At 43.5% G+C, this 13940-nt stretch overlaps 1 protein-coding gene across 1 annotated transcript in view; it reads left to right on the top strand.

Annotated features, from left to right (window-relative positions):
* The first annotated feature begins 1763 nt into the window (after positions 1 to 1763).
* Positions 1764 to 13940, top strand: part of PLCD4 (phospholipase C delta 4) — a 30861-nt gene continuing 18684 nt past the window's right edge. The window contains exons 1-3 of the mRNA XM_043993109.1: positions 1764 to 2297; positions 12468 to 12517; positions 12656 to 12814. Of these exons, the coding sequence (XP_043849044.1) occupies positions 12493 to 12517; positions 12656 to 12814 (184 nt within the window). The 5' untranslated portion in view covers positions 1764 to 2297; positions 12468 to 12492. The remainder of the gene's footprint in view (positions 2298 to 12467; positions 12518 to 12655; positions 12815 to 13940) is intronic.

Here is a 13940-nt window from a genome sequence, read left to right as displayed (position 1 = left end):
AATTACCCAGAAGGGAAGCATTCAAGGGCAACATAAGACTAAGTGGGAAATGGATTCCCGGAGAGAGGTAGATTTGCCCAGACTGGGATTATATGTGGCTCTGGGGAGTGGGTGAAGGACTGGGACAGCAAATTGAGCATGGAGATGCTGGACAGGACCAGAGCTCGGGGAGGAAGACTATCCTCAGAGGGTTGTGAAGTAGGTGGTCTGTCCTTGGCCTCCAGCCTCTCTGAGCCCCTTTCCCCCATTGGTGGCACCTTCTCTTCCCTCAGTTCCCTTGGGCTCTTTTCTTACTGCCAATATCCAATATCCAGGCAGAGTCTTAGGAATCTGATAAAGCTAAGTGATATAAATACAGGTGTTCTTTTTTTTTTGGGGGGGGGGTCCATACCTGGGATTTCAACTCTGTAAAGAAACTAGATTGACAACTGTCCTACAACTTCTATAGTCTTATTTTTTGGGGTTTTTTTTGTAGTGACTTAATTGGGGTTAAGTGACTTGCCCAGGGTCACACAGCTAGTAAGTGTTAAGTGTCTGAGGCCGGATTTGAACTCAGGTACTCCTGACTCCAGGGCCGGTGCTCTATCCACTGTGCCACCTAGCTGCCCCTATAGTCTTATAAAGTAGATATAATGTAAACTCTCCCCATGGCGTTTGTCTTTTAATAGGGTATATGACATTAGCTGGAGTAATGAGGTTCTAGTAGTGAAAGTTCAGGAATACTAAAGATAATGATGGGGAACATGTGAGGGTTAGGTGTTTTCTAATTGCCTCTAAAATGTAGATGATTACATGTTATGTCTTCAGTGAAGGCCAGCTCTTCTGGGAAGTTTTCCTGAAGCCCTTGCAGGTTTCTTAAAGACAAATAAGATTCAGGAGGACCTGAGTTCAAATCCGGCCTCAGACACCTGGTACTTACTAGCTCTGTGACCTTGGGCAAGTCACTTAACCCCCATTGCCCCACACAAAACAAACAAGCAAACAAAAAACCCTAATACCATAAAGACAAATAAGGAGGTGGGTGCTTGTTGTGCCTTTAGCTACGGGGTCCCTGGGCCCCTGTTCTGTGACACCCTGTGGCTTCAACATCGTGGCCCTTCATCTTACTGGCAGATAACCTGATCTTCCTCAGGCGAGGGGGCTGTTTGGGAAGGGGGTGTTGAGGGGGAGTTGCAGAGCTGAGCTAGACCGAGACAGAATTGCAGAAGCTGGGTAGGACCCAATTCAGGTCACTGGTGAAGTTTCAAGGAACAGAGGGCCAATTTTTGCTCAGCCAGTGACACCGGGATAGTTTGCTCCTCCCTAGACCTCAGGGTCAGTTTTGCCCTCTGGAAAATATCACAGCAAAACACTTTTCACAAGCCCTCTGGTGGGACCAGAGGGGGAATGCGGAAGGATCCTTTCTTTGGTACTTCCTTAACGTTCCTTTCTACCTGCTCCCACAACCCCAAACTGGGCTTCCTTCTCTGGGTTTCCAAGTCCCTACTCTCCCCTCATCATCAGAACCTTATACTACTTTCCTTTCCACGTTCCCACCCCTCTTCCCAACCTCTCTGATTCCTCCCAAAGGAACCTCGCATTTCCCACCCATTTATCTATCAGTCCAACAAATACTTATTAGGCACCTACTATATTAAAGGCACTATGAGGTCCCTGGATAATCTGGGATTATCACCATCCTCCTTCCCCGCCTCCTCTTCCTCCTGCATGATGCTAAGCTGAGTGCTGTACAAAGCAGGTCAACCAGACACGGGACCTGGCTGCTTGAAACAGAAACCGTTGAAGAGACAGTCTAGGCACAAAAGATAGCAGAGATCGGAGAATTTACACCCAGGAAAAGTACCCGAGTTAAAAGCAGTGATTCACCAAATTGTACAGGCTCCAGATACTCCTTAGATTTCACTCGGAGAGCTACCCAAGACTTAGGGTCAGGGCTGGAATCAAGATACGGGCAGCCAATGCCCTTTCTCAGAGGAGAGGTGGTACGCTTCACTCACACCCCTCCTCCTTTGTCAGATCCCCTGCCCAGCCCAGTGTCCTGGACCTTTAAGAGTCTGATAGGCAGACCCGGGCAGAACGAGCAGAAGGCTCACCTCCGCCCGCCCGCAACCCCCTTCCCTTTGCTGTAACTCAGCCAGTCGCAGTGGCTGGAGCAGCTGCAGCCCAAGAAGGAAGAGAGGGAGGGGAGGGGAAGGAGGGGAGTCGGCAAAGCGAGAAGAGAAGAAAGGAACTGAGGATCCGCAGCTCCACTGCACCAAGGAATTCCAACACTGGGACCTGGGATTATCCTAGCCACGGTAAGAGCACAAGGGGACCTGCTCAGTTCTCCTCCACCGGAGCCTCACTCAACCCTCCCGAACCTCTGACTTCTACCCACTCTCCTATCCTTCCCCACCCCTAACCCAGCTCCGTCCTGTGGGTGACCACCACTGGCTCACCTCCAGAACTCTCCCCTAGGGACTGTTCTGCACAACCAGCCCCTAGCCTAGCTCTTCTTTTGCCCCATCTATACTAGTACTCAACAATCTCTTAGCTTCTCCCTTCCTCCCCTTCTCTCTTTCTCTCCTCGCCTTTTCCTCCTCCTTCTCTCTGCTTTCTCTTCTCTTTCTCTCCTCTTTTTTTCCCTCCTCTCCTTTTCTCTGTCTCTTTCTGTCTCTGTCTCTGTCTCTCTCTGTCTCTCTCTCTGTCTCTATCTGCCTGTCCGTGTCTCTCTTTCATTGAAAGATGGATGGATCCTGTCATTAACAATAATAGATCCAAACTTCTTTGCTGACCAAGGGATGTGGTCATTTACCCCAAGGTTAAATGAGGAGAAAATTTCTATACTTCTAAAAGAGCAAGAGTTTAAGTTCTGAACACTCGGTCCTTAGTCTGATAATGGAGGCAATGGAGAATTCTCACCACAGAGAGCATAGTGTCGAGGACAGGAAAGTAAACATGTATTGAGGATCTACTATGTACAAGACTGTGTGAGGCACTGTGAAATTGTACAAAAATGTTATCTTGGTAACTAAGCTTCCTCAAAGGGAGTCTGAGACTAACCTGCCTTATCCCGATTTCTAATATACATCACCTAATTCTATTTTGAACCCTGCTGATATAATTAATTCTCCTGACCCATAATTCCTTTCCTATTTTGAAGCTGAAAGCATCTATAGTGAGCACAAAATCACATCTTTTAAAACTTTAAGCTGACTTTACACAAAGGTTTCCTAAGCCTATAAGTAGTAAGGAGTAGCAATGCATTTAACCAAGACATTCAAGCCTCAGACTACGGTGGGGATTTCAGTCCCTGGCCACCAGTACACTTCAGAGGCATCTTTCCCTAAAAGAGAACATCCCAGAACAGGAAATGTGGAAATATTTTGAGCAAAGTGAAGCTTCGCAATGGAATATTTTTGTGGACACTGGCTAACATGGGGCTAAAATGATTCATTTTTACTGATGCTTTTATTTACTGATATTTTGAGAGCAGTTGATCAAGGTGAGGTTGGCTGGGGAAATGCTGTTTGCAGACATAGGCATCAGAATGAGACTACATCTCATTATCCTTTATCCCAGGCAGAAATCTCTAAGTCTCTTGGTACTTTATTTGTCCATCTCTTTTGTCTTTTTACATGCTATTTGGTATTTGAATGTAGTGTGAGATCCATCTCTCCAAAGATTAACCCCTTTCTATTGTATCCATCCCTTTTATATGCTTGTCCCCTAGTATCTGGGAGCTCTTGGAGCTTGGGTTCTTAATTTGGGGTTCATGGACCCTCAAGGCCCTTCTGAATAGATTTGGAGGGTTGTCTATGAACTTAGGTGGGAAAAAATACATCTTTATTTTCACCAGCTTTTAACTGAAATTTAGCATTTCCTTCAATTATTTAAAAACATTCTGAGAAGAGGTCCATGGGCTTCACCAGAATGCCAAGAGGGTCCAGAACCCCAAAAAGGTTAGGAATCTTGAGGGTTGTTCTGGAACTAACTTGTACCTGCTCTCAAGTAGATTATTAAATTGTCTATATGAGCATTTACACCTGGGAAATTAGAGCAGCAAAGGCTTGATTTATTGTTTGCTTTGTCTAGATTTGAGAAGGTAAGTTAAAATGTTAATTTTAACTTAAAAGTGTGTCATGAGGGGGCAGCTAGGTGGTGCAGTGGATAGAGCACCAGCCCTGGAGTCAGGAGGACCTGAGTTCAAATCAGATCTCAGACACTTAACACTTACTAGCTGTGTGACCCTGGGCAAGTCACTTAACCCCAATTGCCTCACCAAAAAACAAACAAAAAAAAAAAGTGTGTCATGAATATGTTTTTTTGAAAAGCCAGTTGTTAAACATTTACTAGCATAGGCTTTTACATAGCACAGACTATCCCTTATGCCTGAAACACACTCTCCCATTCTGTCTCCTGTCCTTCTCTTCCTTAAAGCCCACCTAAGTGGGCAAAAGACACAGGTTCCCATCTTGACACTGCATCTTACTATTTGTTTAACCTTCACCTCTCGGGGCATTGATTTCTTAATTTGTAAAATGAGAGCATTGGACTACTCTAAACCCATACCTTTATCCTGTCCTAAATAACCCAACTCTTCTGCATGTTTATATTTGAAGTTCCCAACGCTGAATCTTGCCCATAGTAGGCAACCAATAGCCAACATGGTGGAGTGGAGAAGACATTAGTTCCAGATTCAAGTCCTTCCATGAAATGTGACCCTGTGCTAGTCACTAATCCTCTAAGTACCTCCAGGCAATTCCTTAGAGGCTAGAAGTTGCTGAGGTGTGGAACTGCAGTTGAAGAAAGGAGCTGCCTCACCAGCAAGAACCCAATATGTGCCAATGAAATGGTCCAGTCCCTATCACCTATCCCCAAAGAAGGGAAGATGTTACTATAGGAGGCAAAATGAGACTCTAAAATGGAACTTCTTCATTTTCATTTTTCTCTTAAAAAAAAAAGCAGTATAAACAATATTAACCGCAACATAACTAATTAACTTTGCTTTGCAACTATTTACATTTAAATCCATTTCAATGCGTAAAATGTTAAAAACAACTTTGCAGTCACACTCTCCACATCTCCATCAGGAATCTCTGTCCCTGAATTCTCATTCACTTCTCATTTGTGATGGTTAATGGTCACAGCTAGTGTATGCCCCATTTTAGCTGGTTCTGCTCTTTTGGGACGTGTGTTATTTCATAAAAAGCTCCTCAGACTTTAGGTTTCCTCATTACCTCAATTTCCTCACATGTAAAAAGGGAGGGGGGGGTGCAGGAGGTGGGGGGTTGGACTCAACGAACCGTCTCTGAGCTCCTTTCCAGATCTAACATTGAGTGGTTCTATGATCTTGGTCCATGTCCACTTCATTCTTTTTGCTTCTGGAGCAGGTCAGCTATAGCCCTGCCTGGAAGCAGAGAGATGGGTAACATGACCTCAATTCTTCTCCTTCCACTCTCTTGGAGACAATGCCTTCCCACCCCACCTCCAGGACCCCTGGGATCGAAGCCAGAATCACTACTATCTAAAGGCTGCTGGTGGTCACTCTAGAGCAATCATTTCCCAGGAATTAGATCAAAGCTATGTGGTTTGTGGGTGTCAGGGCTTGTATCTTGACCCTGCAACTCTGGACCAAGAGTCTTCCCTCTCTATGCCTCAGGTTTCCCAGTTATAGCATAGAAGATCATTGCCTCTGCTCCCCAGGGTCCAGGGGGGAGGGAGGTGGAGCCAAATAAGGCATGAAGATGTGATGTATTATTGATGCTGTAGTGCTTCTTGGTCTTTATCCATTATCTTCATCTTGGTATGCTGGCTTTGCTGGGAATCCAAACTCCCTCACCCCATTACCCAAATTTGATCCTATTCCACTTGAGTCCCAAGACTTCTTTCCCCCCCCCACCTCCCCAATCTCCCCTGTATCTGTTACTAAGCCTTCCATCCTTCACTAGTCACTACTCGGACCCACCTACCCCTATCCTACACTGGGCATTAGAAAACTAGCTAGTAGGTAAAATATCTCTCAATAAATACTTGTGATCTTCCATATTAATTGAGAGCGGGGAAAGAGAAGAGATAGTGGACTTGGAAGATTAGAAGAAAGAAAGGTTGAAGAAAGGAGTTGTGGGAAAGGAAATATCCGAGCCCCAAAGCAAGGCAAGGTTATTAGGGAGCTGAAATTTAGAAGGTACTGGCACACTTTCCACAGGCAGAAACAACTGAGCTTAGCACCCAGCTAGAAATAATAAGCATTTATATGATAGCACTTTAAGGTTTGTAAAATCTTTACATAAATAATCTTACTAGATTCTTACAACAACCCTGGGAGATAGATGCTATTATTACCTCCATTTTACAATTGAGGAAACTGAAGCAAGTACAGGTTAAGTGACTTGCCCAGGGTCATACAGCTAGTCCATATCTTAGGCAGGATTTTAACTCAGGTCTTCCTAACTCCAAGTTCAATACTATAGCCACTGAGCCATCCAGCTACCCCAAAAGAATTACTTGTTAAACTTGAAAGGGTCAGCTTGACCTCTTCCTCCTGGCCGCCTCTACCCTGCATTTAAGATGAGCTCTGGAGTGTGTTCATAGTCTGGAGGCTACCCAGAGGCGAGTCTCTATCTCTCCACACTTCAAACTAATTTAAACTAAAATGTTCACTTATAAGTCCTTTTTTTGTGTGTGCTATTTGCCCCAGGCCTGCTTCACCAGAGCCAGAAACAATGCCTAATTATGGTTCTAGGCAATGGAGAGAGATAGAGGAATGCAGGAGGAAGATGTTAAGGGAATGAGAATCCTGTATAGAGGGTGGTGAATTAGCTCATCAAGACTGAGACAGTTGTAGGGTTGCTGAGACAGTGAAATGACTGTCACCATATGAGGAATGACAAGATAGGAAATGAGACTATGGGACAGGAATTTAGGGTCAGGGAGCAGGCCTGTGCGGTTAACACATGGCAATAATAATAATAACAACATCAACAACAATAAACAACATTTATATAATACTTACTAGGGAGCCAGGTACTGCACTAGGAGCTTTACGAATATTCTCTGATTTGATCCTCACAACTCTGGGAGGGAGGTGCTACTTTTACCCTCCCTCATTTTATAGACGAGGAAACTGAGGCAAATAGCAATTAAGTGCCATACCTGGGACTGCTTTTGGAAAAGAGTTACATGCGAATTGATGGGGCTAAGAAAGGGGAGTTGCAATTGGAGAGGGCAGGTGTCCATCTGGTGGGGGAAGAAAGCAGTAGTGGCCTAGATCAGTTCTCATCTTCAGCAGCTGGTCAGCTCTAAGAGTCACCCAGAGAGACAGAGAATTCTCTCCAGGAGGACTCTCACAGAAGGAAACTTAATGAAATGCAGCTCTCTGGGGATGTCCCCCTTCGGGAGTGAAGATAATGAAAGCGCATCTGTCACTCCTAGAAAGAGTCTTGGGTTTGTCTCATCGGCTCTCCAGTAGGGGAAGACCCATTCTGGGCTTGAGATACCGACTTTGCCAGGGGGAGAACTAACATATTTCTTGTCTCAAGAACAAACCCATCAAAGTCCTCTTCTAAATGAAACTGCTGCCACAAATGATCATATCTTACTTGAACACAGGTAAAACCCTGATTGAGATGGAGATAGGGAAGCCCTAGTTTAGGGAAGTTTGAACAAGGGAGATCAAAGCTATTTCCTCCAACTGCTAGACAGTAGATACAGTGACCTGTTCTGACCCTGTCTCCATTTCATTGTCTTTTGTGAGGTTCTCATGGTTGGATAAAGTGGGGGGGTCCCACCTTTCAGATGAGAACAACGGCTACATCTCTTGTGCCACAAAAAGGGGAATTTAAAAACAGAGAAGTGGTGCATGCAGTCAGACCCCAGCCCTTGGGATAAGATGTCTGGCAGGGGTGAGAAGGGAAGGAGAGATCACCAGCCTTGGGAAAACAGCTCTGGCCAGTTCTGGGATCTTTTGAAAACCAGGAAAGAAATCTGTTTTTGTGAGGGCTGAGCCACTTGTCTTACCTTCCAATTTCTAGACTGTTTACAAAACTCAGAGGAAATCAAAGGGGACTAAGGCTTCTAAAGGAATGCTCTGAGTCCCAGCCCTGGGTGTTAGGTATGGGTGAGGCACCATGATAGCTAGGTTCTGGGCATTCAAATGCAAAAAAATGAAACAAGTCTACTCAAGGGATTTACATTCCCAAAAGTATATAGAATAAATGCAAAATAAAGTCAAACCAGTTAAATTCTAGGTAGTTGGGGAGGGTGGGCATTAGCAATTTGAGGAGAGGAGGGGAGAAATCAGAAAAAGTTTCTGTAGAGGGTGGTTCTTGAGATGTGTGTCTTGATGGAAGATTCTGGGAGGCAGAGGTGAGAAGGAAGTACATTTCAGGTGAAGGCTAATTTGACTGGTTGTCAGAGGGTACATTGCTGTTCTCCATCCAGACTAAGGAAGGGCAAGAGCAGCAAAGCCTGGCTGGAGGTTACATGGCTAACCACTGGGCATTTGGGTGTAAGAAGGCATAGAACACAGAATAGAAGGGAAATTGATTACTGGTTCCTAGACCTCTAACTCGTTCCCTTTTAAAACAGTGAAATTTGGGCAAATTTCTTCTGTTCTCGAGAATAGTTTTTTTAATGGCATTTAAAAAATATAAAATGGGGGCAGCTAGGTGGCACAGTGGATAAAGCACCGACCCTGGATTCAGGAGTACCTGAGTTCAAATCTGACCTCAGACTTACTAGCTGTGTGACCTTGGGCAAGTCACTTGACCCCCATTGGCCCACAAAAAAAAAAGAAAGAAAGAAAAAATATATAAAATGGCTTCCTTCTCTCCCCACTCTGTATTACTTCAGTCTTCATCTGGGAAAGCATAGCAGAACATGGGTTATAAAAGTATTTAATGAGCAAGCTTGGCCTCAAAGATAAGAAAATTGAGCCCTTCCTCGCTAGGTGGCATGGTGGATAGATGCTAGGCCTGGAATCAGAAACACTCATCTTCCTGAGTTCAAATCCAGCTTCAGACATGTACCTTGTGACTGCAGGCAAGTCACTTCACCCTGTTTGCCTCAGTTTCCTCATCTGTAAAAATGAGCTGGAGAAGGAAATGGCAAACCACTCTAGTATCTTTGGCAAGAAAACTCGAAATGGGGTCACAACTCAACAACAACAACTGAACGACTGAACAACAACAACAAACAGCAACATCTTGATCTTTCCTTTGCAGAGCTAGGAGATTATGGGTGTGGAGCACTATTTATCCTATTAGATTCCACTGACTGGAAGGTCATAGAGTGAGAGCTTGGAGGGATTTTAGAGAGAGCTAGACCCTCTCCTTTTACAGATGAGGAAAATCAGGGACTTAAAAAGTGACTTGACCAATGCCACCACAGCTAGTGACCCATGTCCTCTAACTCCAAGCCTGGCATTCTTTCTACTACGCCATGTGCTAGTTACATTTATCTGAACTTCTTTTCTTTTCCTTTTTCTTTATTATTCTTTCTTACAAGGCACAGGCAGCTTGCTGAGTAGAGAAAAGGAAAGGATATATTCAGAAATAAAGGTGATTCAAAAACAAGATATATCAATAACAATATATTTTTTAAAAGAGGCATTTGAAGCCCCAAACAAAGGAACACTTAGATTCTAAATGATTCATGTCTCTAGGTGTGGATGAATTAGATTCCAGATGACTGAAGAAACTTTAGGCAGAGGAAATGTCCTGGTGATCTCCGAGAGGTAGTGGACAGATGCCAAAATACCAGACCTGGGAGGAAGTCCTGATTTTGAAAAAGCAGAGCCTGAAAACGATTTCTCAGTGAGCTTGACATTAATCCCCAGGCTGATTTTAGAGCAGATTATTACACAGATGAAGTGTGAGCACACAGTAGTAGAAGAACAGATCACTAGGAATTAGCATGGGTTTACTAAAAATAAAAATAAATTATGCTAGATTAACTTTATTTCCTTTTTAAAATAGCACTAGTATGGGGGCAGCTAGGTGGCACAGTGGATAGAGCACCGGCCCTGGATTCAGGAGTACCTGAGTTCAAATCCGGCCTCAGACACTTAACACTTACTAGCTGTGTGACCCTGGGCAAGTCACTTAACCCCAACTGCCTCACTAAAAAAAAAAAAAATAGCACTAGTAGACTGGTAGGTTGAGAGATCTGCATCTATTTCAGAAAATAGTTTAAGGTAGAGATTGGATTAGTACTTGGTAGGCCTGGGTTCCACTTCTTGTTCTCTCACTGCCTTGCCATGTGACCCTGGGCAAGTCACTTAACCCTCATTGTCCCCCTCCCCCCCCCAAAAAAAAGAATCCTACGACACTGGGCAAGTCCGGTTAACCACCCTGGGCCTCTGTTTTCTTAGCAGTAAAATGAGGGTGTTGGACTTAAAGAAGAAAAACTTAGCCAAAATCTCTCAGAGACAATTTATTCTTAGACTAGCATTCCTGCTATGAGAGAGGTCCAAATTGGCAAAGTTCCCAGTGCTTATCGAAATTCTTCTGCCATCCAGGTAATTTCCATTTCCATTCTATAGATTTAGTTCAGTGATTTTTCAGTTGTGTCCAACTCTTCGTGACCTCATTTGGGGTTTTCTTGGCAAAGACACTGGAGTGTTTTGCGATTTCCATTCTCAGCTCATTTTACAGATGAGGAATTGAGGCAAACAGGGTTAAGTGACTTGCCCAGGTTCACCCAAGCTAGTAAATGCCTGAGGCCAGATTTGAACTTATGAAAATGAGTCATCCCGACTCCAGGCCTGGCACTCTATCCACTATATCATCTAGCTGCCCCACATTCTATGGACATATTAAAACGAAAGGTACTTCCATGCCAAAATAAACCAAAAAGGTACAGGGGTTAAGTGCAAGGTTTTTTGATTTACTGAAACAAGACTAAAGTAATGTTATTGATGGTGCACTCTTAGAAAAAAACAACTAAAACCAGCCACTCCTTCAGCTATTCCCCTTTTAATTTGGTCAAAGGTGAACAAAAAGATCTTTCTCCTAATGTAATTAAAGACATTTCTACTCTTCTTTGATAGAGATAAATAAGACCAAATCTCCTAATTTCAGGAAATAAAGATTCCTTCCTGAAACTGATAAAATCTCCTCTTCAAAGAATACAAATTAGTTTTTGACTGAGTCCAAGGACTTTGGACTAAGACACTTATAATATATTTTTCTTTTTCAAATTAAATTAAATTAATTTTTTTTACATTTTAAGTTCTGAGCTGTCTCCTTCCTTCTCTCTCTTCCTGTCCAGCACTAGAAAAGACCACCATTTCTCTCTGCGTCTATCTCTTTCTGTCTCTCTCTCTCACACATGTATATATGTATAGATATGTGTATCTGTGTATATAGGTATCTATATATGTAAAACCATACTATGCATACTTCTATTTATTAGTTCTTTCTCTGGAGGTAGATCAGAATAACTGAGTCATTCACAGTTATTCTTTTTTTTTGAGGGGTGGGGCAATGAGGGTTAAGTGACTTGCCTAGGGTCACCCAGCTAATAAGTGTCAAGTGTCTGAGCCCGGATTTGAACTCAGGTCCTCCTGAATCCAGGGCCTGTGCTTTATCCACTGTGCCACCTAGCTGCCTCCCAAAGTTATTTTTTGAACAATATTGCTATTACTGTGTACAATGTTCTCTTGGTTCTGCTCATTTTACTCTTCATTATTTCATGCAAGTCTTTCCATGTTTTTCTTTTCTTTTTTCTTTTTTTTTTTGAGGCAATTGGGGTTAAGTGACTTGCCCAGGGTCACCCAGCTAGTGTCAAGTGTCTGAAGCCAGATTTGAACTCAGGTCCTCCTGAATCCAGGGTCAGTGCTTTATCCACTGCGCCACCTAGCTGCCCCTCCATGTTTTTCTAAAATCAATCTGTTCATCATTTCTTACAATAGAGTACTATCCCAAATATTTCTTAATAATGAGAGTTAGCATTTATATAGTGGGTTTTTTTTAAGGTTTGCTAAGTGCTTTATAATAATTATCTCATTTTATCTTCACAACAGCCCCTTGTGAGGTGGGTGCTATTATTATCCCTATTTTCAGATGAGGAAACTGAGGCAAACAGGGTAAAGTCACGAGACTTGCTCAAGGTCACGCAACTAGCAAGTGTCTGAGGCCCAATTTGAATTCTGGTCTTTCTGACACCGGCTCTATCCACTCCACCCTTTAGGTGTAACACAAGTGAAGTCTTGGTGTTATATATGCATCCACAGATTCAATAATTCCTAAGGACCGCTCTAGCTCTAACAATCTAAGAGTGCGTGTAGATTTGTAGTTATATTATTTCACAAAGTCTGTCATCATATCTTCACGTATCTTCATGTAGATATCTACTTGTTGGGTTTGTCATGGAGGAAATACTTAATTCAGAACAGATTGGGCTCCATGGCCTCTGAGATTATCTGTTTATGTGTGACCTCCAAGGTAACCCCAATCAATGTCTGACATTCCCTCTTGCCCCAGCAGGTGCCATCATCTGGGAGTGACAGTCATGGCGTCGCCCTTGCATAGTATTCGTGAGTATCCACGGGAAGAGAGGAGGATATGGGGAGGCAGGAGACATTACTGGAGGTGGTGACGTTCTAGAGCAGTCTACACAGTCCCCTCCAATCCCCTAACCAGCTCTTCTGTCACAATGCTTTCCCCACCTGCAGGGCTGCCTCTGGATGATGATCTGCTGTTGATGCAGAATGGGTCTATGCTACGCAAGGTCAAATCCCGAAGTTGGAAGAAACAGAGATACTACAGACTACAGGATGATGGGATGACTGTTTGGTATGCCCGGCAGGCCGGTGGAAGAACCAAACCCAGCTGTGAGTGACTGTGGAGGGGGTGGGGAAAGGGAGAAAATACACTAAGAGGCAGAAGCAGCCTGGGGATTAAGTGCTGGGGACAGAAATCAGGGGCTTCGAAGAGCATCCATTGAGCAAGCGAGACTATATTTGTGCCTGTGTATCCCCTCTGGGATTTTGACACCATCACTGTGTTCCTAGGCAGGAGCTGGGACTGGGGAAGGTGTCATCATTTATTATATGGTTCTAAACACTCAACCTGAAATAAATGCCAACATTTTATAAGTACCATTGGCCAAGTCCATTATAGCAGTTCTAGAATCTCATGATCTCATCATTCCAAGTGTCATCTTTTGACCTGTAGCTCGGACATACTTTATAACAATAGATCTATTTATTTATTATTATTATTGATTTTTTTTTGCGGGGCCATGGGGGTTAAGTGACTTGCCCAGGGTCACACAGCTAGTAAGTGTCAAGTGTCTGAGGCCAGATTTGAACTCAGGTCCTCCTGAATCCAGGGCCGGTGCTTTATCCACTGTACCACCTAGTTGCCCCTAGATCTATTATATCATTAATATCAATATTTACTCTAGCAGAATAGACAGCAATCCAGCATGCCTTCTCGTCCTATCTCATTTTCATCCACATTTTCTCATAAACAGGCAATTCTCATATCAAACTGAAGGCTTTCTAGGTCTTTTAACATTTAAAGTCAAGAATAAGATCCAATCTCAAGTATCTTCTGAAGAGTCAAATAATTTGGTTCCCTGGTGGACAGGAAAAGCTAATGATTAATGCTCTCCCTTGCAGAACTGGAATTGGAGAATTGAGCTCAATAAGAATTTCTTAAACTGTAGCAGTTGGGTGGCCTAGTGGATAGAGTGCTAGGCCTAGAGTCAGGAAGACTAATCTTTCTAAGTTCAAACCTGGCCTCAGACATTTAGTAGCTGTGTGACCCTGGGAAAGTCACATAATCCTGTTTGCCTTAGTTTCCTCATCTGTAAAATGAGGTGGAGAAAGAAATGCAAACCACTCTAGTATCTTTGCCAAGAAAACCCAATGGGGTCACAAAGAGTTTCCAGACCCAACTCTCCATCTACTGTGCCAATAACTGCCCCTCCTTCATAATAATACTAAGGCATTA

The sequence above is a fragment of the Dromiciops gliroides genome, chromosome 3, assembly GCF_019393635.1.
Source record: "Dromiciops gliroides isolate mDroGli1 chromosome 3, mDroGli1.pri, whole genome shotgun sequence".
Classification (NCBI taxonomy): Eukaryota; Metazoa; Chordata; class Mammalia; order Microbiotheria; family Microbiotheriidae; genus Dromiciops; species Dromiciops gliroides.
Note: the sequence above shows the minus strand (reverse complement) of the source record. Positions and strands in the feature narration are given on the sequence as shown.